Source organism: Alligator mississippiensis, chromosome 8, assembly GCF_030867095.1.
Source record: "Alligator mississippiensis isolate rAllMis1 chromosome 8, rAllMis1, whole genome shotgun sequence".
Classification (NCBI taxonomy): Eukaryota; Metazoa; Chordata; order Crocodylia; family Alligatoridae; genus Alligator; species Alligator mississippiensis.
The window spans coordinates 40,847,304-40,872,999 of record NC_081831.1 but is presented as its reverse complement, the minus strand read 5'-3'; the positions used below and the strand labels follow the sequence as shown (position 1 = coordinate 40,872,999).

General features: G+C 45.4%; 1 protein-coding gene across 5 annotated transcripts in view; it reads right to left on the bottom strand.

Moving 5' to 3' along the window:
• The window catches only part of GABRA3 (gamma-aminobutyric acid type A receptor subunit alpha3), a 243,038-nt gene that overhangs the window by 174,772 nt on the left and 42,570 nt on the right, over positions 1 to 25,696 (bottom strand). For 4 of the 5 annotated variants that reach the window (XM_019487955.2, XM_006273800.4, XM_059732686.1 and 1 more), the window contains exon 3: positions 16,229 to 16,350. In XM_019487955.2, coding sequence (XP_019343500.1) covers positions 16,229 to 16,350 — 122 coding nt within the window. Of the gene's footprint in view, positions 1 to 12,629; positions 12,715 to 16,228; positions 16,351 to 25,696 lie in introns of those variants that run through there. The other variant, XM_059732684.1, reaches the window with a different exon arrangement.

Genomic DNA, 25,696 nt, shown 5'->3' with positions numbered 1-25,696 from the left:
TATAATTTTCCTGCTTGCAGGTATCTGGAAACACTAACACAAGTCATTTTGCTCCAGTAATGAATCATCCTGTGCATTGATTCAGTATTAACTTTGCCATCAACTGGAATTTCCAGAGGACATTATAGACACATGCCCCTCCATCACCTAAACTTAGGTTCTCATTACTTCATTTACTGGCAGAACATAAGTGAACAGGATGTCCTTTTCTTGCTTTGTAAATTACCACCTTTCCTTATGCTCTACTCTTACCTTGGCCAGCACCATATGTATGCACATGAGCACCCCTTTTATTTTATCACAGTCATTGACCAGCTTTAAAAAATAGGTTACAAGAAAACAAATCTACAGTGTAGACTTTCGGACCCACTGAAATTAGAAGAACTTCATTAAGGCCAGGATCTCACTCAATATTATACAGCATCTTCAAGACCCCCCATGTAACTTAAGCTGCAGGGTGTGTCCAGATGACTGTTGTTGTGCCATATGTGGTGCCATAAACACACCTGCAGCGCCACATACCACACAGTCCATTGTTTTCCGCACTGCAAGGGTGCGCTGCCTGAGAGTGCGCTGTACTGTTTTTTTTTCCCCCTATGGGTTTTTTTTTACCCTGGGATAGCCAAACCCCCCCCCCCACGGAAAACAAACAAACAAATGGCACAGCGCATGCTCAGGCAACACACACTGCTGAAAAGTGGAGCCGGGCCACCCGGAGCTGTGCTGCAGCTGCTGGCCAGGCTCTGCACAGCAGAATCACTGCAGCTGCAGCCCCAGGAGGCTCCCAGGACCCCAGGTAAAGCTGCTGTTCAGTGTTGGCCACAGCCTCTCCTACCCCGCCTCCCCCCGGGGAACTTCCCACATGCCAAAGCATGCTTGGCATGGGCATTCCCCAGGGACAAGTAGCTAGGGAACAAGGTGCTTCACTCTTTTTATTCTCTCAAGAATATCCTATAAAAAACTGAAACAGTGTTGAGTGCTATAGCATGGTTTTAAATCACAAGTATTCAGCTGAAGTAACTTCCTCCTTTCTTTTAGATGGAGCTGGCCTAATTGTAACTGGTACCCTTGGTAAAGTTACTCCTTGAGCACATCAAACAAGAGTCCTATAGATTCTCTGGTCCACTCTATTGGTGGCTGAATTACAGGTACCAAAACATTCACATTCTACAAAGTTTATCAACTAATTGGAAAAGATACTCTTATTTCTCCAGTTCAGTTTTCTGAAGTCTTCCAGAACAAATGAACCAACACTTTTTTTAAGTTTAATATTCCCTAATAAAACAACTCATGAAAAAGTTTTATTTCTAACCTCTGTTAAGGATGAATTGTAAATAAGGTCACTTATGCAGGGCTAAATGATTTTTAATAATGGGCTACTTCTTGTAGTTCAACAGATCATCTAGCTTTGTGGTAATCTAATTCTTCCTTTTATTCTTTACTGATTCTCAACAGGGGTTCCTTAAGACCCTTTCAAGGGTGCTGCAGGGTGCCATGCAATGTTAGCACTAAGTATGCAAATATGACTCAAAAGGTAAAACCAAAGATTTCAAATATGAACCCATACAGTTAAAAATATTCTGGCCTGCTATGGTCTTTTTTAGTTCTTTGCAGCAGAAAAACTGTAGTCAAGAAAAAACAGAGATCTGGCATTTTCTGAGGGGTGCCTTGAGTCTAAAAAGTTTGAGAACTACTGCTTTAGACCATCTACCACAAACAGCTTGTGTTCAACATCCAGAAACACTTTATAAATTCACTAGAAATAGATCTCTAATATATATAAAGTGACAAATAAAAGCACTCTGGGACAGGGACCATGTTCATTAGGTTTGTACAGCACCTTGAAGAATGGGGTCCTAGTCTCCTGCTTCTAGGTGGTACTGGAAAAAAACATAATTGAGTGAAAATCCTGAAGCAGAGTAGAGAAGTATTTTTCAATAATTTGCTGGCCATAACAACTCTTGGCAAATTTAGCATGACCATGTCTGTCTGAGTTTTCAGGCACAACTTTAAATGATTTCTTTATATTTGTACATACATAATGGAATATTGTTTTCTATATTAAATGCAAGAATAAAAGACATTGATTTTTTTTAAATGTTTCAATAGTTTCAAATTAATTTTGGGGTGGGGGAGTCCAAAATTTTGCTTTTCTGATGCAGAAAACTTTTTTGAAGTGTTAGAACACCTGTGGAATGGAAGTTTACATTGTATTACTATGATCAGATACCAGCTACTTTATAAATGTAGACAGACAAAAGGGAAAAAGCAGGTTCTTCATTCTCCTTTCAACAGGATAAACAGAGGCTGGCCACTTTAAACCTCTACACAGACATTTGGATGGCTGTGACAGAGTTCTTATAGTGGCATTTCCCATTCTCACCAGCCTAGATCAACACAGAAGCTTTGTATTTATACTTGCTGCCTTCAGGCTTTTTACAAGGTTCAGCACAAGCGTAAGTGTTGGCATATTCTCCATCTAGCAGTTTGGCTTCAGGACATTTCCTCTGGAAATCTATGCAGCTGCAGTTTCTGACCTCTGGGAACCTTTATTAGACTTATGCCTAGATCTTTGATATACCAGATACTTCATGCACTGGATTACTGAAACTGTCAGCTATGGAATCTTGTGTTGTCCTGAGAAATGCCTCCTTGAGCATTAAGGTTAAACTGAGTACAAGTACCCTACAAAAAAGCTTGTTTTCCTACTGGTAGTTCTAGAGAGATCTCTGATTTTTAAAATGTACATCGTCAGCCTGTACCATTAGCCACCTCCAGGCTGTAGCAATAGATCTAGTCCATGAGGTAGTTCATAGGAACAAGGATTTGATATCCTCCCTTGAGCATAAGATTGGAAAGGGCCTCTTGGGACATGAGGTCAAACTCCATACTATTACAGTCAACTGCATTATAGAATTCCACTCGGACCGATCAAGCTACATCTCAAAATTGGGTGTAGGGGCTGAGGACAGAACACTTACTCCCTACTGCTTCCTACTGCAAGGTTGTTCCAGAGTGCCACTCCGGTGATTCTTTGAAACCTTCTTCTAACTTCTGGATACATTTATTCATGGATAATTTATCCTTATTTGTCCTTTGGCATTTAGCTTGCTATCTCCTTTCCAGCATCTGGTCTGGCTACCCAGCTGAGACCGGACACACCATGGCACAGAGCCCTTATGTTTACATTTGTTTCCTCACTTAAATGTAAGAGAAACATACAAAGCTTTTTCTGTAATAATTATCTAGATCTGTACCCATCTGTGCTGAGTTTCAGGAAAGAAACCCTGATTAGGCAGCCCTATCAGTACCACTATTCTGGATAGCCTGCTGGTACAGGATGTCAATGTTTCTAGGCTGTCTTTGCCAACTCCCTATCCTAAGGTACTGCAGGGAGGAGTTTGACCCTATGCCTCAAAGATAACTTGCAACTTATATTTAACTGAAAGGATTTTTTGCTTGAAGAGAGTTCTAAACAAATGATGCAGAATTGTCCTATAAACATATTCCGTTTAACTTTCAGACCAAAAGGGACCCTGACTTTTAGACTGATGAACACTAGAAAAAGCTGGCTTTGCTGTGAGTAGAATTTTCTCCATTACTTGTGGAGAAGCACAGACCTTCTGCTGCCTTCTTTGCAGCTTTTTTTTGTACAAGAGCCATGTGAAGTCATAACTGGCAGTTTTGTGTGATGAGGTGTGGTCTGTATACCCCTTAAAGGACTTGTTACAAATGCAGGCCTGGTGGCTATGCCCAAGAACAAAAGTCCTACCTTAAATAAGTTATAAATTTGCTCAGGGCAACAAGAGCATATCAAACTGGCAGAGACAACACATACATTCCAAAGCTCCTTGTAGGAATGCTTCTCCCAGTGCAAACTCATTGCAAAATAAGGCTCATGTTTTACAACAAGAAATGAGACCTAGGATCTATCTCCCTGGAATATCCATAGGGAATATGGATATCCCTGGGGTAACATCATAATTACTCATACAATAAAGCTGTTCAGGGTACTGTACTATGGGGAATGAAACAAATAACATAATATCTGCCCCTAAAAAGCTTCCACCTGGAAAGTCTTAGATCACCTTCAAAGAGGAACTGGGCTACATTCACTTGATATTTCCACAGAAAATAGATGACATGGCAATCTCCTAATGAGCCCCTAGGGCTGCAGAAAAGAAGGATGAAGGTATTTTGACTTGCTTGGAAGCATTATTTTTATTTTTTTTAAAAGGTGCTTCTTCCTGGTGCACATGCTTCCTAATAACCATAGCAGAGCAGGCACCAGATAAAAGCATGGATGCTACAGAGCTTTGTCCAGCACCCTTGGTTTTGGAGTTGCTTCGTTACAACAGAATCTGAGATTTCATTTAAAAAAGGTGAGCCAAGGGAAGCTGATGTAAGGAAATCTGCCTTGTCTGTTTTTGAGTGTGCAGAGAGCCTGAGATAGTTTGGGGGCAAGGGGAAACTTGCACAGGCATTTCAGCAAGAAGTGATCCCCTGCTCTGAAGCAGCCACGGGCTCAGTAGCAATTGGAGAAGAGGGCTCTAGGCCCAACCACCAACTCAAACAGATATACCTCTGTCACAGGGCACTAAGGTGTACCTGCTCCTTCAAGAGCAGAGGCAGCTTAGTTAGGGAGCCCTGAGAGCTAGGCAGGGCTCCACAGCTGCAGGTTCCCTTGGCAGTAAGCTAATCAGGGTATTATCTGGCACCTGAACCTAGTTAGCTGTCCAGAAGGAAACAGGGCCCTGGGCAGATACAAAACCCAGGGATGGGGCTGGCAGGAGGTCAGTTTTCTGTCAGCTGCCAGGGGAAAGAAGCTCATGCAGAAACGCTACTCAGAGATGCTTGGATGCCTATTCTGCTGCTGGTAAGACTGATGGGCTCTAGGAGTTCCTAAAGTATCTGGAGCTAGGAGGCACATGTTGTTGAAGGAAAAGCTTGCCTCCTTCAACACACATTGGGGCACACTACAGGGTGGAGAGCCCAGCACCAGTGAGGGCACACAAACAGGGGCCAAGGGCCCAGTGACAACAGGAGGCTGAACTAGATCAAGGCCTCAGCGGGACAACATTTGAATACCACCTGCGAGGCATGGGGTGTGGTAAAGGGACGATTTTGGAGCCATGCATCTAGCTCACATGGCTTTGGGTGTCCTGCGAGGCCCTAATTTTGAGTGAGACCCAGCAAGGGATCCAAGAACAGCAGAATCTAGTGGGGTTCAGCAGGACCATGACCACATAACCTCATGGGCAGCTTTCCAACTTATTATTTCAACCAAGACATGGCAGACGAGATTAGAAAGTGCCCACAGGGTGGAACAGGCACAGTCACAGAGCCCTAGGGTCATCACGGCCATCCTTGGGGACCCCATGCTGTGACAAAGTGGTGCATTGACCAGAAACTCGGCCATGAGCAGGGAAAAAACCTATGTCCCTGAGAAGGGAAGCGAATCTTTGAGCCAGAATAGAAGCCAGGAGAGGTTTATTGTAAGGCAGTGGCACCAAGGCTCAGGAGGAAGAGCTGAAGGTGGAAAGGCCTGCTGTTAGAGACTGAAAGAGGGAAGACTTGAGGTCCAGGCCAAGAAAGAAGTAAGGCAGGGGGAGAACTATGGCTGAGGCAGAGACTATGGAAGGTCTGAAGCAAGAGGCCTTCACATGGCAGTTACGAATAGATGAGATGGAGGAAAGAACCGCCCATTTAGAATGGGAGTTGGCAGTCATGAAATAAAAAAATGAACAAACTGAGGCAAAAGTGGCTGCTTTAGAGCTGCAGGTACAATCCAGCAAGAAAGAAGGAAGGTCTAAGGAAATCAAGCACCTGATCGCTGCGGAGGCTGAAAATACTTGGGTTCTGGAGCAGCTCATCATGAATGAGGCTGAGAAGTGCAAAAAGTTGGAGGAGAAACTGCAGAAAATGCAGAAGGAGATGATGGCATGGATGACAAGGTCTCCTGAAGCCTGCATAGCCCAGACAGACAAACAGATGGATGTTGTATGATGGCTGGAAGTGTCAAAAGGCCTTGTAGGGACCCTACAAAAAGAATTGCAGAGCCAAGAGGACCAGATAGAGGAGTGCATGAAGAGCTGGAGAGTTGGCAACAACGATGCATCCAAGCAGAACCCTTTGTGCGAAAACTGCAAGAAAAATTAATTGAAAGCCGTACCTACTCAGAGGAGATGGGGAAGGGTATATCAATGGAAATGGAGAAAGTGAGGGGATGCATGGAAAATTACAAAGCATTGTATGACTGGATGCTGTCCCTTGAAGCAGAGAGAAAAGCCAGAATGGAAGAGTGTGACACCTTACGAATTCAGCTGCCAAGTCTGGGGGAAGAAAAGGGCCAGTTTGGGGCAGAGGTGCAGTCCCTGAAGGCCCAGCTAGAAGCAAGCTTGCCAGAGAAGTGGTTCTGTGTAAGGACAGAGATCAGTTACAGTCACGAGTGCTAGACCCCGTATACTGTGCAACACCCATTGAAACAGAGGGGAAGCCATAGATACTACAAGCTACAAACATACTGCAAGAGCAGCTGGCTGCACTGGGGGCACAGTTGGCAGAACATATAGGCACAGCTAAAGCCAAATGCCAAGACCACTTTCAAGAATTTGAAGATTTGAAAAAAGCCTTAATGAAGACTGAGAAACAGCTAGAGGCTGTATGGCTAGGGGTCATGAAATCCCAGGAACACAGGGAACTACCCAGATACCTGAGTCTACAGAGTCCAAGAGATGAGATGGGACCAGTGCAGCAGGAAAAGGGTATCATGATGGATGGGTCCTCAGGGGTAGATCCCACACCCATATAGAAAGAGATCCAGATAGCAATTGTAGGGTGTCTGGATCAGAAATGCGGCCAGCTGATAAGCCAGCATATGGAGAAGATGGACCGACTAAGGGAGAAACTGGAAGAACTTGCCAACAGGCATGAAGTGAGAATGCTAACAGTGACAGAAAGAATCCAGCAAATAGAAGTGAAAGGGGCAGGTATTGCAACTGAGCAGAAAAGCGAGGAATTCAATCTAAGTGACCTGTTGTGCCATGATCACTCTCAAAAGGGGCAGTACCCAAAGCCAAAAGACCAGAGACCAAAGGTAGTCCAAGTCCGGTGCAGTGTAATGCAGATAATGTGCTGGAAGAGAGGTAATAGTTGAAGCTGTAGCAGGGAAGCAGGCCGAAGAGCCAGAGATGAGGGGGGGAGACCCCAAGTATATGTCAGTAACCTCCCAGGATGAGTGAGATGGTGGATGTTAAGGAAGGTGGTTGCAGAGAGACTTGGCGGTGTAGTATATGTGAAGTTGCACCCCTTTTGCCCCCCAAGCAATTGATCAAACCCCCCCAACAAGTTTGGTTAGTTGCACTTGGAATGCACAGTTGAAAAAGTTGTTTGCTCAAAAGGTAGACAGCTCTTTTTTCTGTGGGAATTTCCATGTGAATAGAGGGTCCTCAGGGTTTAATAACCCTCTATTAGTTTTGTGTCTTAATCCATTGGAATTGTAGTCTAACTTGAAGGTAACAAGACAGACAAACCCCGCACTCAAACTCAAGTTTGGTGTCTGACATTGATACAGAACCCCCAATATAAGAGAATCCATGAGCTCTACACAAATCTCATAACTCCATGTTACAGTAAGGAAAGACAGAGGCCCAGGAAGATGACAGCTCTTTAGTCTGTGAGTGGAAAGTAACACTGTCCATAAAACATTTATTACTGTGAGGATTTGTTTTCCTGCAAGATTGGCCATTTCAGCAGATGTCTCCATTCCCTTAGGGTCCACTTCTGTTCCTTTTTTCCCCTTTCCTAATTCTGATCCTATTAAGAAATCTGTTTCTGTGACTACACCTTAAGTTGCTTTTTTTTTTAAATCGGGAGCTGGGCTAAGGGTTGTGTTGCTACTGCAGAACACCCAAATTTAACTCTTAGAGCCAGATGTTTCTTCCTTGACCTGGCAGGGACAGAGTGCTGCACAGGAGGCACTAATGATACTGGGAGGCAGATAGTCTTAGAGCAGCTATTAGGAGCCTATTCTTTCTGATTCAAGCAGCAGCATCTTCTACAGTTCCACTATGTTCCTGAATCCCCACCACTTGGGAAGTCCTTGAGGGAGCAGAGAATTTGCCAGTGAAAAGAGGATTTATCCCTGGATCCAAAGGAAAGGAGTATAACAGGATAATACCACATGCCCCAAGCTCCTTGTAGGAATGCTTATCCCAGTGAACACTGCAGGATTTTCACAAAGTATTCTCCAAAAAACATGTACAATGGCTAATCAGCTTCAGTGGGGTTGTCCCGCACCCTAAACTCACAACCCAGCCGGTGGCAAAAGGAGATGAGAGGAGGGTAGTGAAATGTAGCTGGGTAGTCAACATCCCTAGGATTTGGGCAGCAGGGAGATCTGAAGTGACTGAAAGTATTTTTGTGAAGGTCAGTCTGCTTTGTTAACCCTGACTTGACAGGGCTGGTACTTTTAGGGTCTGCCTTCAGCAGGGCTGCAGGAAAGACTGTCTGCAGAGCTTATGCAGTGCTGCTGCTGAGTCCTCCAGCAGGGATTGCTGTTATGTGTCTAAGACTCATTTCTCTAAATCTTCACAGGAGCCAGGGTGGGGCCTCAGGAGCACATTACTCTGGTTAGCCACAAAACAGGCTCTCTGTACTCCTGCAGTTCAGCACCAAATCTCAGTCTGTCACTAAAACCAGAAGTCATGCTCCCTTCTGAGAACATGTTAGAACATCTAAGCCTTGCTCCAGTATTCTCAATGGACAGAAGAGACAATTAAGCAATATTGCCAACAATGCCAGTCTCAGGCCCTGACTCTCAGTTCTGGCCCAGTAATGCCAGGCACTATTTCAAACCAAACTTGGCATTGTTTTGCTGAAATGATGTTTCTTGGCATATCAGCAAGAGGAACTGCTGTGGTGTAGAAACTGTTGGAGTGGGTGGGAGCAGATGGGAAAAACAGAGGGAATAACAAAATAAATGCAAAGATGCTATCTTTAGGGGGAAAGTCACCACTTTGCTGTTTACACAATCCCTTCCCAAAGCATAGCAAACATTGCTTGATGCCTGGCACAGCTCAGAAAAAGTTATGCAGGAGACGGGAAGCCTCAGCTTTTGGAGCAACGCTCAGCTGAAAGCAGGTGGCTTTCAGCCTCATGTGCTGTGCTCAGCACTTGCTATCCTGACTAAGTGTTTTCAGATGTATCTCTGTTTGCAGCTAGTTTGTAAATATTTCACATAGCAAAAAATCAGACTGTGGTGTCTGCCTCCCTCCTGCTCTCATTCTTTTTTCCTGTTCCTCAAGCATTCCATCCCTTCTTTTTGCCTTCCCTTTTGCATTGCTTATTCTTCAATTTTATTCTATGCTTGGTGCTATACAAGACCCAGAAGACAGTACAGCCTCCATCAATGACATTACCATCTAAAGTCCCCCTAAACAGCTTTCCTTATGGAAAATGTCTCCTCTTTGAGAAGAAACAGCTCTGCTAACCCTTCCCAAAAGATGTCCTGTCTGCTTCTGAATTCAACAGCTAAGTTGAGTTTGAGCTCTGCTTCCCACTCCAGTTGTACAATTTCCAGGGTGGTGGCACTGAACCAAACCTTCTGCTCACCTTAGTGAAGTGACCTGTCTAATAACTTAATCTCTTTTAATGAAAATCTTGCAAAGACATTGAGCAGAAACACCAATAAAGGATGAAAAGTCCCTCAAATCCTTCCTCTCCAGCAGTTACATTGCAGCTGCAGAGTTAGATTAGTGGTTGATGTGAGGGCACTTATCTTAGGTGTGTTCGTTTTCCAGGAAGTAATGAGTTCACTTATAGGCTTTATTTTTTTTTTTGCACTAAATGTTAAAGTTAGTACTCTAACAGGAGTCACAAAGCTGATGTCAACTAGGAAGAGCTATAACAGGCATTACAAGATCTTCCCCACACAGTGGCTGTAAACCTGTTTATGTCAGTCCTGGGCCTGCTCCAGCTTTACCTGTGCACTTCAAGTGTAAGGAGGAGCAGCCTCTGATATTCCAGACATGCCCTGAATGGCGACTGCCAAGAGGGCTAGGTTATTTGTGGTTTTCCAGATTCCAGTCTTTTCCATGTTCCAGTCAACTCGCATCCCAGAGGCAGAAGGGAAATGAGCCGACCCATTTCAGCTGTTTCAAAAGGCCTGACCTCAGCTATCTTTGCCTAGAGCTTTCTAATGAGATTTCACTGTCTTAATGAGCTACTGCTATCTACAAAATATCTTGTCAATGGCCAAAATCTGGCAATTTGTCTATCCATCATTGTATGTTTCCAGGGATAATGAATAATTAGTACTTTATGTTACTTTAGTGCCTTCCTTTGGCATAGGCAAACTAATGCATGAGCCCAGGTACCCCTACCAAGCATATGGCCCTGTGGCTGCAGTGGAGCTGTGCTACAAGACCTTGCCCCCCTCCCCTGTGCCCTGAGCTGTGAGGGGTGAGGCCAGGCGGGGGGGGGGGGGGGGGGGGGGGGGGGAGGGAGGGGCCACACAGATGGTAAGGAGGCCAGGGCAGGGCCTGGGCCCGGGCCCATGGAGTGTGGGTGGCTCCAGCCGTGGCCAGGTCCCAGGAGGGATGAGCTGCCCCAGGTGCTGCCCCAGGCACTACCCCACTGGCTCAGGGCAGCCCCGATCCTGCTGCCCCCGGCTCCTCCCAGTGGTGCTCCCCACATGGGGAATCCTGTGCCCTGTACCCACCCGTGCCACCCGGTAGCCTTGCCAGGCCCCTCATGGGGCTGTGCCCCAGTGCCTGGTGCTCCTCAGCCCCTGGCCCCCAGTGGCTACTCCTATCCGGCTGCCCCCACTGCCCCTTCCAGGAAGTTGGTAGCGCTGGGACAGCACGAGGCAGCAAGTGCCAGCCAAGACCAGCTGTTGCCTCCCGAACTCCAGCTCCAGCCCCTTCCCTGGGGGCTCAGCTGGACTGGGCCAGCCACCCACAGGGGGCTACTCATTGCTCCAGGCCGGGCAGGTAGAGCCCTTGGAGGAAGGGGCCAGGAGCTGTAGCTAAAGCCCCAAGCTGTTGGACAGGAACTGCCTAGCTGCGACTTCCCTACTGGGCTGGGCACCTCCTGCCCCACTGTGCACAGACACATGGCCAAACACATGTGTACCACCCGCATGTACCTGCACCCACCACTCAAACCACCCCACCCCAACACACGTGTGCCACCCCCATGCACCAGCACCCATTGCTGAACCCACCCCATGCCTGCCCCCAACACACACGTGTGCGCCACTACCCCTGAGCACCTGCATCCACCGTTCAATCCACCCCACACATCCACCCCACAACGCACATATGTGCACTACCCCATGCACCCATACACTGATGAATGCCTGGGGCAGGGCCAGCCCAGGGTTCAGTGCTGATCAGGGCTCCGCTTGCCACTCGCTCATCAGCAGGGGAGAGAAAGCCGTGGTTTTAATTTTGGCACCATTTTTGTCTCCCTGCTGGTGGGCAGCAAGCAGGGGCCATCAGGGCCCATCAGGCAACAGTGGGTAATGTTGGGGATGGCCACAGTCCCCCAGCACTGCCCCTGCCACAGCACTGTGCTCTGCTGCCTTCCCCAGTAGCTGTGTGCTGAGGCAGCAGGGCAGAGTGCCTCACAGGGGTGATGCTCTGAGGGGGCTCTGGCCACCCCAACATTCACCCTGGCCCCCACGTGGTCACTGCTCCCAGGGCAGCCGCCACTGGGCCCACCCCCCAGCCCCCACCCCAGGAAGAGGCCAGTGCAGTCCCCAGCTTGCAGTAGCAGCCTGACCTGGCCCCACGAATAAATCCGAGGGGCACGTGCCCTCTATGCCCCCCAGGGTGCATGCAGCATCGGGAATGTCCCCCCCACCTGCCCTTGGCTCCCCCTGTGCCCCACCTGGGAGTCCCTTTCACTTTCCCTGCTGTAACAGGCATCACTTCCGAGCCAAGTTGCGGCCTGCTCACCTGTTCCTGCGACAACCACCCGCCTTCTCACCTGCCGCATCTTGATGTTAATTAATTAATTAATTAATTAATTAGCTAGCAGGAGGCTGCCCATTATAATGGCCCAATGCCGAGGGGCGCTCTGCGGCTCCAACCTCTCCTAATACCGCAGCCCAAGCCTCGCAGATATAATTGCTGTCATCTCTCTTCTGCCCCCTTTCAGGGACTCACTATGCTTCCCCTTTCTGGGGTTCCCTATGCCCACACTTGGGCTCAATTGCCCCTCTCTGGGGCCGGGGTCTACACCCCTATAAACTGCGCTTTCACTGGCGTCTGGCTGTGCCCCGCTTGGGCTTACAAAATGGCCCCCTTCCTGGGAGCTCGCCCCGTCCACGCTGGGGCTTCAGAAATGCCCTTCCCTAGGGCTGGGGTCTATACACCCCGTATGCTGCGCCCTCCTGGGTGCCGGGCTGCGGGTCCCTATAAGTAGGTTGCGCCCTCACTGGCACCGGGGTCCTCACTTTATCGTGAGCCCCCCTATGAGGCCTCCTCCAACCCCTAATAGCCTCACCCAAGCCACCGGTTCAATGAACAAAACAAAGCACAAGCCCCTAGGCTGAAACATAACTATAAGCTGCCTGGCTACAACCACACTGCTCCAACATCTTGGAGCAGACTCTCAAGCAGTACCTGCCAGTGCTTCTCACATCTCTCCCCCAGGAGCTCCTGCCTCTCTGGCTGTTGGCAGGGAACTCCCAGCCTGGCCTCAGCCCTGGGCTTTTATAAGGGCCAGGCCCTGCCCCCTTCTGGCCAGCTGACCCCCATTAGTTGCCCCAGCAACCTGCAGCTCTGCCCATTATGTTCGGCCAGGGCTCTCTCCCTGGCAGTTTTCACTCCTTAGGAGCCAGGCACTGACGTGCCCTGCGACACTGCCCTACTCCCTCGCTCACTATCGGGGCCTCAATCTTTCCTCCCCTCCCCCCACCCCCAACAGACCTACTGTATGGAGCCTGCTCCCCAAGCTGCCTGGCTGCATTCCTGGCCACCTGCATGGTGACATGTGCAACACTCATTGGTGACATTATTGGCTACACTGAGCACAAAAAGCCAATAACATTAATTTTCCTTTTATCCTTGCTGATATGATATGTGACCGATATATCGGTGCACTTCTAGATGGGCCTTCCAATTTTGTTTGCCCAGGGCAATCTTAATCCACCCCTGTTCTTTGGAGGCCCTCAGAATGCTTGGCATACAGTTTCACAACACCCTGCTGGGCCAGGCATCACTATCCTATTTGTAAAATGTGAAACTGTGATGCGATGAGAGACTCTCATGTTACCAAGCTGAGAGTCAGTTGCAAGGCTGGGAACTGAACCTATATATCCTGGCTGCTGAGGATGTCTGTCAGCAAACAGATGACTCAGACATTACTGAAGTTAAATCAAGGTGTTTTGAAGCAATTGGGGTTGATACCAACATAGCAGTAACTGATTTGAGAGCAAATTGGCTCTTTCTTATAGGTCCCATACAATCTTGGTCTTTATATTCGTTTTTGTAGACTGTCATCCCAAAATACCTATGTCTCCCCCTGCTCTTACAGAGTGTGCCATTACATCATTAGCTTTCATTTATCAAGCTCCAGGATCCTGACTAAAAGGTCTTCTGCTCAGCATTCCATCCAGGCAGCCCTGACAGACCTGCACTGAAGTGGCAGCAACAAGTAGGAGCCCAAATCTGGGCAGAAGACTTGAACCAACTCAGCTGAGTGTGGTGAGGGTACATCATTCAGATGCACATGCTTTAGGCTGCCAAGAGCTTTCTTTTAACTTCTCTCAGAACCTCCTGTCAGGTGCAGGTATTACAGAATCCTGTGTGAGGGGAATGCAGAGGTGAGGGTGGGTTTGATTGTACATGCTGGGTCTGGCTCAGGAAAGGGCAATTCATTACATTAACCACTTTGTTGAAGGAGCTAAAACAATATACCAAAGATATGTTTAGAAAGATTTTAACTTCTCAGGCTCTGAGGCCCATGGGAGTCCTCTTGTTAATAGTTCGCACTAGGGATTTGTTCATTATTGAGTCCAGAGTGAGCTGTAGATGTCCCCTAAGTCCCCTTTTAGATGCATTTCATTTGAATTGATACACTGTCAAAGAGATCCAAGGAAGCAAAGCTTTTAGTAGGACTGTGGTTAATTCCAGGGGAGTACATGAGCTCTTGAGTACATGAACTAGGATATAAGGCAGGTTTTTAAAGGTAGAAAAGCTGATCAGAAAGTACTTGGATAATCTCTGCTTGGGGCCGAGGCACTTTTGGAGGGGTACAGGTATGCAATAGCAGCACATGGGTGGGAGAGGCAAGTTGGGGCTGACATTTTAGGGTTCAGTATTGGAAAAGGGGAATTTGATGTTCCCAAGTAGGAGGCCAAAGAGATCAAAGCAGAGTGGAGAAGAGACTCAGCATTGTTTGATACAAAGCTACTCCCAGAAGAAGTGGCTGTAATGAATGAAGTAAGAGCAATGGATATTAGGGAAGATCACAGATGGCCCAGTGCCAGGTTTTACGAGGACAAGTGCCCATAAGGAATGCAGGGTAATTCAATGATTTAACTTACTCCCAGCATCCTTCAGTAGGGCAAACTGGAGGAGAAATGGATAGCTTGAGAGTTGCACAAAATTAGTCAGCAGAACTCAGACTCAGTGGGCCCGTCTACATGTGGCCTTGACTGTGCAATTGGTATTGCACAGTTATTTACATGAGCCCCATGTGCCCCGATGGCTGGGGGGGCACAGCGAGGTCCAGCAGGTGGCAGTGGTACTGGCTGCAGTGGGAGCATGGAGATGATAAGCGTGGAGCTCCTGCAGGCAGCTGCGGCGCTGTCGGCAGTGGGGGAAAGGGGTGGTGAGCATCGACTGGTGATCGCCGACCACTCGCAGACACTGCCAGTAGTGGCAGTGGCAGCCAGAGGGAGTGGGGGGGCGGAGGGGGGTGGCGAGTGGTGACTCCCTGCAGGTGAGGCAGTGTTGGCACCTTTTTGTAGGGGGTGCACCACCATGCTCATGGGGTGCACATGCACCCGCATGCAAACCCTACACGTCACCAATGGTCATTTAGCATTTGCTTTAGCAGATACTAAATGACTGTGCAGTACCCACTGGTACTGTGCAGTACCAGCAGTGCACAGGTTGTTTCTGCCCCTTTGTCACCGTAGCGACAAGCTATGGTGACATAGCTCATCACTACAGTGATGTAGCAGCAGTGTTACATTTAGCCAATCCTACATCACCATAGCAACGAAGTACATCACCATAACTTATCGTTACAACAACATAGCATCTTGTGTAGATGCACCCAGTGGGTGTTGTAAGAAACAATACCAAAGCAGTAGTCTATGGAATGAAATTGAGGCCACTGCAATCCTGTGAGAGCCTGGTACAAGCCTTCTGGTTGTAGGCTAATTTATCGCTGCCCCACTCCCACCTCCTCCTTCCTGTACTGAATATTATGGGGAAAGCTGGCGGTAAGATAAGGATGTACTTGTCTATTCTCTGCATTTCTGGGGTGTAGATTGTAGCTGTGTTGGTCTAAGGACATAGGCAGACAAGGTTCTTTGGGTGAATCTGATATCCTTTATTAGACCAACTTAAATAGTTGGAAAACAATTATTAAGCAAGCTTTCGGGTTCAAAAACCCTTCGTCAGGCTAAGGAAGTTTCAGCAGTTGGTGTGTACTCTTCCTCTTTGCATTCCATCCAGGAAGAGCACACACCAACTGCTGAAACTTCCTTAGCCTGACAAAGGATTTTTGAACCCAAAAGCTTGCTTAATAATTGTTTTCCAACTATTTAAGTTGGTTTAATAAAGGATATCAGATTCACCCAAAGAACCTTGTCTGCATTTCTGGGGCACTTCAGTTGAAACCTATTGCTTTGAATTGCAGTAGAGACCCTTAATTATATCCTTCTGATCTTCCTTTCCCCTTAAAAATTGTCCAGGTATCCTTGCCTTATGAAGTAACACTGTCATCTTACCAGTGCAGTCCTCTTCACTGGCTATATCCCTTATCTCACTCATGACCTTGCCTTATTATATCATGCCATACTTATGCTAAAGGCATTTTATAAGACTTCACATTTCTGGAACTTTGAAAAAAATGAATTATTCCTTTGTTCCTTGAACAGGTCTTCCCAAGATGGCCAGGTTGGTTATGACTGGAAATAAGCAGTCTTAGCCACTTATTCCTCAATCCATTCAGTGAAAAAAAATTAAGTCCCCACAGTTAAACTGACCTCCAAGCCCAGGTCTCAGTCTGTTGTCATACCCATCCAACAGCCTGTCCAGAATGCGCGTGAAGATGGTGATGTTGTCATTGCTGTCATCAGCAATATCTGGACCATGTTTCTGAGACAGCCTGCCATGTTGAGAGAAGGAAAAGGGATGAAAAATGATTAGACTAGCAACTTATTCTTCAAATACTCGGTGCACTTATTTTAGAAAGTGATGTTTGTTCATACTGTGGTCTGCCTCTGTGGCCTTGAACAAAAGCATGCCATATGTTTGTCAATAGGATAACATGTGGGAGGATGATTTCAGGAGATCTCACACCTACATCAGTCCCAGCCTTTTCACCTTCAGCCAATGCAGAGGGGGTTGACTACATAATGTTCATTGCCACTCTGCTCCAGCTTATTCCATTTGAAATTGCTGTATGGCATGCTAGCAATGATGTAAAACAGCAGTCAGTATAGGGAATAGTTTAGGAGCACTAGTTAGTGTTAGGGTGGCAGTATTTGGATCTTGGGGAGCATTGGATTTACAGCTGAATAAAAGGCTATAATCTGTGGCCTACCAGAGCTGCTAACCACAAGGCAGAATGGTGTGTTAAAAGTAACATTGCAAGACACTTAGGCAAGCATTTTCTTAACAATATAGTAATGTTGTAAGATATATAGATCATTATGTATCATTAGGAGATAAAGCAGATTTTGCTTATGAATGCTTATGCTAAGTAGCCATCATAACTGTGTCAACCATTTTCTGAAAAAAGCAGCAAGTGAGTCTGTGTAAGTCTGCATGCTGTAAATGAGGTGAAGTCTTAGGAATGTGGAGATGGTACAACATGGTACTGAAAACCAGACTGGAATGTGAAAGACAACATGTAACTGGTAATAGAATCCAAGATAAACATATACGAAAAGGTGAATGGGGATTGGTAAAGAAGCCTGCAGAAGCTTCCAGGCTTTGGTTGAAGTCCACCCAAGTGACTGAAGAAGAGGCATCAGGGTCTTAAGCATGCACTTATAGCAAAAAGATATGTAAATAAGTGAAATGCATAGGTAATGCTAATGAAATAAACAGTAAACAGAGGCAGAGCTTAAAATGTGAATGACTAAGGGTAGAACAAAGGAGGGACAAAGGTGAGGTAAAAGTTAATGAGCATAAACCAAGGTATATAAATATGGAAAAAAAATAATGTTCACTGCAGCTCCCCTGTTTGTTGGAGCTAGTCCAAAGCTGTCTCCATTTTGAATAAAGCTGTTGATGAGCAATGTGTGCAGGTGATGCATGATGGCATTGATCCGTTGTCTCCCTAGTCATTGAGCATTGTATGGAGTCAAGGTCTAACAGTTAAGATCATCTTCCCTTGTCCTAGAAACTCCCAGCACCCCTAATGGAGGATGTTTTAGGAGCAGTGGTTCTGGGGACCACTTGGTAACTCCATTTCTGGTTTCTCCCAGTATGAGATGCATAATGCATACTGCAGAATAACTTTTCTATAGAGGCAACTGACTCCAAGAAGGTGGACTGCTGAGAACTGGAAACAAGCAAAGCACTTTGGCTATAAGAGTCACTGAGTTTGTATTTAAAACGTGAAAGTGATTTTTTTTGTTGTTGAGCATTTTCCTTTTTTAATCAAATTTCATTTGCACTTGCCTCTGCATTTCCTGTTTCAATTCAAAGCAGTAATGCTGAAATACCTCAGGAAGTCTTTTTATGGTATTTTCTGATCAGCTGGATCAAAGAAAATACTGAATATCATGAACAAGCTTCATCTCAAAAGATTTTCAATGCAAAACTGCAATCCTGAAATAGATAAGCCTTCAAATTGTGTATTTTAATGCCAACCAAGGGCATCATTTTCAGTGGTGCTGAGATCCTAGAACGCTCCATGACATCAGTCAACTTTGAAAATCAGGCCATTGAGCCCTTAGACACTCATCAGTGTAAGAGACAGACTAATAATGTCACCCAGGAATGTATTCTCAATAATTATAATCATAGCTTTTCCCAGCAGGAGTCATCAGTAGGACCAATACCTGGATAGAGAGCAGATTAAATAAAAGAGAAAGCAGATAGAAAAAAACTAGAGCGATGCAGAGATTGCATGGAGGAAGGAGGCAGAAAAAGACACTAGTGAAACAACACTGCAAGAAGCAACAAGGAAATGGTGGTGTGGGGAGGGAAGGTGGGGAGGGAAGGTTAAGAAGCATAGTCATGCAGCATAATACATAAAGAAACACAGCAAGGCACAGAGATGAATGGCTGGTTTAGTGGATGAATTGTTAGAAGTGCTGCAGGAGCTTCATCAGATGGGCTGCATTCTAGCACTGACAAATCAATGTGTTACTGCTAAACAGAAAAAATAAATGACTTGGGAGCAGTGGTTTGATTAAGATGAGTGAATGAAGCAAATGGGAGAGACGCCAATGCTAGTAGCTGGGGGATGTCAGTGATGTGGGTGCATCTGCAAACCAGACCCTTTGGAATAGGGTTCCCCTTTCAAGGGGTGGGTAGGGAAGCTACCCAATAAAGCTGCTAGATATTTTTATTGTCTCCCTTTCCTCATCTTTTTGTATCACTTGCATTCCATTCCCATCCTCAGTTAATTGTTGGAGGAGGGGAAAAGGTTTTTCCTTTATAGTGTACTGAAGTCTAACCTGGCTAGGCTAAATCAGTTTGTAACTTGACAGGCATCTCAGGAACGCAGGCACATGCCTGCAGTAGCTCAGGCTAGAAGCCAGGGGGTGCTAGATCAGCCCTCCCTTTCTTTCACAGAGCTGGGCTGAGGGGGCCTGGGCCTGGCCCTGGCCCAGGCAGGATGCTCTGATTAGGGAGGGGTTCCCCCTCTCCTGAACAGCCCAGCAGGGAATGTTTATCACCCCTAACTCAGTGTTTATCACCCCATTAAGAACACAGAGGGATGTTACCAGATATCTGTTGATTTTGCCTTTGTCCCATGTGCCACAGCTCAGAGGTAGCCAGCATGTGGTCTGCTAGTCAATGCTGAGCGATGTCTGTGAGGGACAGGGGGGTAGTGGGGGAAGGGGAATGCCTGCTTAGCAGAGAGTGGGGAGGGGTGGGGGAGCAGAAGCCAGGCAGATGCCTGCAGAGACTGCTGGAGCTGCTGCCAGGGAGCAGAGGGGAGGGCCAGTCCTGCTGTGGAACACAGAGCCCTGCCCAGCCCTGAGAGCATACTGGGATGCTGAGGGTGTCTGATTTAATTTAAACCAGCAAGGGGTCTGGGACAGACATTGCATAAACTGGTTTGAGCCAAATTAGTTAAGTCTGATACTACATTCAACCAGGTTTATCTCAAATCAATTTCAGCCATTCTCAAACTGGTTTATGTGCACTGAACATCTGTTCTGTTACAGGTTTAAACCAGTTTCTGACCACTTAAACTGGTTTATGTCTAATGTCTTTCCCTAGTCTTAGAGTTAATTTGTGGGAAAGGCAGCTTCCCTTTGTGGTGCAGAAACCATGATGGAAAATAGCATTACTAAATGCCCTCTTCCTTCAATATACTTCTTTTCATAAAGCAATAGCAGCATTTAGAAGCTCCCAGCATTCTCATGTGGGACTCCATTCTGGCCTGTCACATGGCCCATGCATTTATCTTTCTGACAGTTTCGCTAAGCATGCTGGATGAGTCCACCACCTTGGTATCACTGAGCACGTCTACACATGCATCAACGTGCATTCATTAATGCGCATTAAATCTAATACCCATGGGCATTTATATATGTACCTTTGTCTGCTCCGATGATCTGGAGATCTAGTGCATTGGAGCAGACTTGATTAATGGAGTCTCCTCCGCACACAAGCTAACGTGCCTGACACTTGCTGACATGCCTGACACCATTTGTATAAAAGGTGAAATGCACATCAGCACTGAGAAAAGCACCTTTGATTTTTCTCAGCGCTGACACGCTGCCATTTTCTCAGTGCTGACATGTATTTTGCAGTTTATATAAATGTATGTGCCAGTGCAAACACGTGTACAAATGCCTCACGGGCACTTCTACACATGTGCTTTAATGCACAGTAGACTATTTAACTGAAACCATGACATTACACTAATGCACAGTAGAATAGTCTACTGTGCATTAAACATCACTAAAAAAGCATGCAAATACGCTACTGTGCATTAGTGCAGCCTAATGTGCATTAATTTAGGACCTCACATTGGAGGGTGCCTGAACATGAGTGCAGAGGTTGCTCTCATGCACTGTAATTTCAGCCTGTCAGAGCAGACATTATTAACCAAGTCTGCTGGAGTGTGGCAATTACTGCACTCCAGCAGGGTTCCTGTGTCTCATGTATCAGTGTCCCCACACTTAAAAATGGTGGTAGGAGCACTTGAACTAAAGCTCTTCGAATGAACTTGAGATGTGGCAGTGCTTTAATTAGAGACAAGAGGCATGGCAGCGCTTTAATTGGTGTGGCTTTTGGAGCCACCCCAGAGCACGTGTAAAACTGCCCAGAGGTACTGAATGCACATTAGAAAAGGCACATTAATGCATGTTAATTCCATTGTGAGGTACTAGGAAAATGTGCATTAGCTGGTCTTAATACACATTAACTAAAGAGCATGGTTTTTAAGTGACGCTTAATGAGCATTAGCCTATTTTAATACGCATTAACTAAATAGTATGGCTTTTTCAGAGACCCTTTAATGAGCATTGAAATAGGCTAATTTAGTGCACACACTATTACTAGCCCAGATAATACCACTGCTAAACTGGATAGTGACAGGACACACAAGGTTCAGAGGATCCTCTCAGCCATCTTTAGGCTTAGTAATTCTCAGTCATACTAGCCAGATCTGTTGGTTTTGGTGGGCTCTAAAATCTCATAAAAACAGTTTCTCTTGCCACAGTTCTGCCAGAAACAGAATCATCGTATTTTGATGTTCCAAGCCTGAACCAGGAAATAAAGATTTCAGGTAAAAAATAGAAAATAATGAGGGAAGAAAGAAGCACTGAACATATTTGAGACCCATTATTCAGTGTGGTGGTCCATTCAGGTGTAAGCTGCCCTGGTTTAGCTTCCAGTTAGCACGCAACAGGAATAAACAAATGGAACAATTATCATGGAGCAGCTGAGGGGAGAAGTCTTTTAACTTTATAAATTGGTTTGTCCGTCCATGGCCCATGTTACAGGTATTTTTACAGTTTATCAGTGGTGACAAAATGATAAAATGTAGCACTGTGTCTATTGGCTTTTTTCAGTAGAAAATTCAGCTTCTGCAAAAGCCAGTATTTTTTTAGTGGATATTTTTGGGGGGGTTGTATTGGAAAATCAAAACCAAAAATTTTCAGGTTAACTCGAATAAAGCACTTGCATTTGTTGACCCTACCTGGAGCATTTTAACTGAAATCAATGTGCTATTAATCCATATCTCTTTGATCTACTGCAGGCATCATAGGAATGTATCGTTGCGGTATATTTTGCTCCTGTTCCCTTCTAACAGCTGACATCCCTAATTGGATTGCATCTCCCATAATTCCTCACTGTTTTCACTGTCCTTGGACCAACGTGAACCATAAAGGGAGATAGTATCCAGCCAGGATGCCCAGCCCAAAGATGAGAGTTAGAGTCAGGCACTTAACCTACAGTTTCTATAACCACCACAGCAGCTCTAAAGGTATCAACTGAGCAAATTCCAACCAAAAGGGATTAAACATATAATTCAGAATTGTCAACACAGTTTGATTTTATCAGAAATGTCAAAATGAAGCTTTTGGAGGCTTCCATTCCACAAAAAGGTTTTATTTAGGGTTTTTTTGTCCGGATTTGGGGGAAAAAACAAATTTCAAAATTTCTGAATTGTCTGTAGGACAGAAGTTCTGATTTTTAATAATCTCTAATAAATGGCTGCATTAATAAGTGGATAATCAATTACACCAGCATTCCATAATGTGTATATAACCATGTCTTCTAACCATATCTATCAATGTTTGCTGATGTGGTCAGACTTCCTATAACTTATGAATATATAACATGCTAATAAAAACTAGCAAGCATGTATGATTTTTTTAAAGAAGCTGTTTAAAATTTACTATTCAGTGAGATAGGATAGACTTTTAAGAGATTCCTGGCTGAAATCCATTAGGAACTGCTAAAAATCTCTTTGATTAATTTTGAACTTGGTTTGCTTTATTTGATCAAAATTTTGTCTCTGACTTGAACACTGTGGAATTCACATCTTCCTTAAGAGACTCTGTGAAGCATACTGAGAGGAGGGGTTCAGGGAGGAGAGAAGTGAAAATGAGGTCAACATGCCAAACTTTTGACTTTACAGCCAGAGGACAGGATGGGGAAGAAGGCACCGTAGATTTCTCTGAACTTGCCTTCTTGGATTGGAAAGAAATGGGGTCTGAAATGGAGAGAAGGGAGAAAGTATGGCAATGTTAGGTGAGGGCAAGTCTGTACAGTGAGAGGAGGATCTGTGCATGTAACAAGTGGAAGTGCTCTGCAGGGTAGCACCAGATCAGAATGAGATAGGGCCAGATTTGGACCTATGATGAAGGACTAAAGGCCACAAGATAAAACTTCCTCTGTGTGCACCAGGAGGGAACTGGTATCTGTAATGAGTACAGGTAAAACAAAGGTTAGTGTAGTTCCTGAGAGGATCAGCATGAAGAAATGACAGGCACAGACTGCCTAGATAACAAGCACAGTGCAGCAGGGCTCCTAGAACATAGCTCCACACCCACTTAAGCAACTCTTTTCAGCAAAATGCAGAAGGACTTCATGACAAAAGAACATCCAGATACTCAGAATAGAGAAAACAGGAGAACATGGAGTTCACACCCACAGCCTCACTTTAAATTATAGTAGTCCTTGCTGCTGCCCTTATCGCCAAAACTCTGTCAGCTTTTCCATTACAATGATATCCCAGCACAAACAAATGGAAGGGTTTATCATAAGAAAAAAAATGGAAATGAAATGAAAGTTCACACAAGCAGTTTACTGTACCTCGTAAGGACCAGTAACCATTGTGATGGAAGTGCCAAGATATGGCTGTTTGAGAAATAGCTATTCAGCAAGTGCTCTGGCAATTCCTCAGAACCCTATTTACAATGTCAAAGAACAAAGCCCAAGCCTTTCACCATAGCTTAGAGAAAAAACTGCTTATTACAGTCAGGCAGCTTGAGGAGGAGAATTTTGTATGATGCCATTGAGAAGGAGCCTGTCAGCTTGTTGGTTTAACTGTGTTGAGGAAAACAGCCAGCTTGTACACAGATGTACACTTGTATTTGTGTGTGCACCCTGGAACTTTCTTATACTTTATGTACATACATACTTGTATGTGGACATGAAGAGTGCACGCATACATGTAGGCTTGTATACAGGTATACAACTGTCTATGTGGGTAACAGGTTTCTTTGGAAAAATGTTAGGGGTGTACGAAGTGGGCCCTATTTGATTCAAATTTGGCCCAAATTGGGGACAGTGATTCAATTCGTTGATACAGATCACTGTCCCTGATTCAATTTGGCTGAATTGAAGATTTGATGCTCATTCAGAGAATCAGAGATTTGAAAATAGACACAGCTTGAAAAGTTGTTTCTACATACCTCAAGGTACCAGCATGGCTTGTGAATGCTGTGATTCTGGGACACATGGAGCATCCTGCAGGAGTGTGTGTGTGTGTGTGTGTGGGGGGGGGGGGGGGGGGGGAAGGGGAAGGGGAGTGCTCCACGTGCTTGGTGGCAAACCCAGAAGTGGACCAGAAGTAGTTCTGGTCCATTTCTGGGTCTGACGGGGAGCACAATGGGGGGCCTCCCAACACCGCCCTGGCTCGGTGATCAGCCACAGGAGGACCCCGGGTGCCCTCCCAGACCCATGAGGCACCAGTCGCCAAGCCAGGGGAGTGCTGGGGGGCCCCCCAGAGCACTCCCCGGCAGACCCAGAAGTGGACCAGAACTGCTTCTGGTCCACTTCAGGGTCTGCTGACGAGTGCCCCCTGTGCTTCTGTGGGACACTCCATGCACCCCAGCACTCACGAGCCCCTGCTACCTAGAGGTATATAGAAAAAAAATTTAAAATTGTCTCTATGTCTGAATCTCCGAATCTTACTGAATCTTTCCAAATCGAATTGAAGGGTTCCAATTCGATTCAGAGAGATTAAAGGATACTCTGATTTGATTCAGATTTGGAGATTCAGCCACCAAATTGGGTCAAGTCTCCACTGAATCGAATCAGGGACTGAAGCTTTGCACAGGCCTAGCAAATGTGATATCTTTTAGTAGACTAGCTAACCAGTTGGAAAAATTGTTCTTTGCAAGCTTTTGGGTACAAACACCCTTTTTTAGGCATAGGGAGAATCTGCTGGTGTTTTGTGTTTCCCATGGTGGAATAGAAGCTAATATGCAAAATTCAGGTCTGTGAAAATGCAAAATGCATGGCAGTGAGGATCAGAGGCAATGGGAGACAGTAGGTGTGACACAGATAGATGTGGAGAAAAAGTGGGAAATGTTGCCTTGGTGCTAGAATGTAGCTGGTAAAATGTAGAGATGTTAGCTGGGATTATTGGGTGGCAGGTAAGTTATAATGTGCCATAAATCCAATGCCTATATTTATTCCATGAATTTTTGTATCCAGTACATTTATAAAGTGAAGTTTGTTGGCTCACCTACAAAAGGTATTTTGTAAAGTCCCTTTGAGGATTAGAACTGAGAGACTGGAGAGAGAGTATTAGTCTTGTGAGAAATATGCGCTCACAAGTAATTAGGTATTTTTGTATTTGATGGATTTTTGGTGTGTATTCATTCTGATATGCAGTTTTTGTTTGGTTTCTCCTACATATTCTTCATCACAGCATTTAGTGCATTGAATGAGATATATTATATTTCTGTAATCCAGGAAAGGTGATGGTTCTGTTGTGGGGTGTAGTTATTGTGAGAGTATTTGAGATGTGTTGGGAGGTTTTACATTTCTTGTCCTGGCATGGTCTGGATCCATTCGGCTGGTGAGGTTCAGTGCTTATTTAAAGTCTAGGATGAGTGGTTCTGGAAAGATCTCTTTAAGATCTATATGTGGCTATGAACTTGTAGGTGTAAAACTAAATGCAAGCAAATATACCAATGCACACATACATGTGTAAATGTGTGGAGAGCAAATTTTTGTGATAATGAAGGCATATGGCATGCATATACATGGATTAAATGTCAATGAACACATGATGGGCACAAAACAATTCATGAAGCTGAATATTTTCTGCTAGACATGTGTACTAGATGGTTCTTGGAAGCCTCTATCCAACATTGTTTCATAGTTTCATAGTTTGTAGGGTCAGAAAGGACCTGAGTAGATCATTATTCCGACCCCCTGCCATGGCAGCAAAGAGTACTGGGGTCAAACGACCCCAGCAAGGTATTCAACCAGCCTCCTCTTAAAGACCCCCAGGATAGGAGCCAGCACCACTTGTCTCGGAAGTTGGTTCCAGATCCTAGCCACCCTGACAGTGA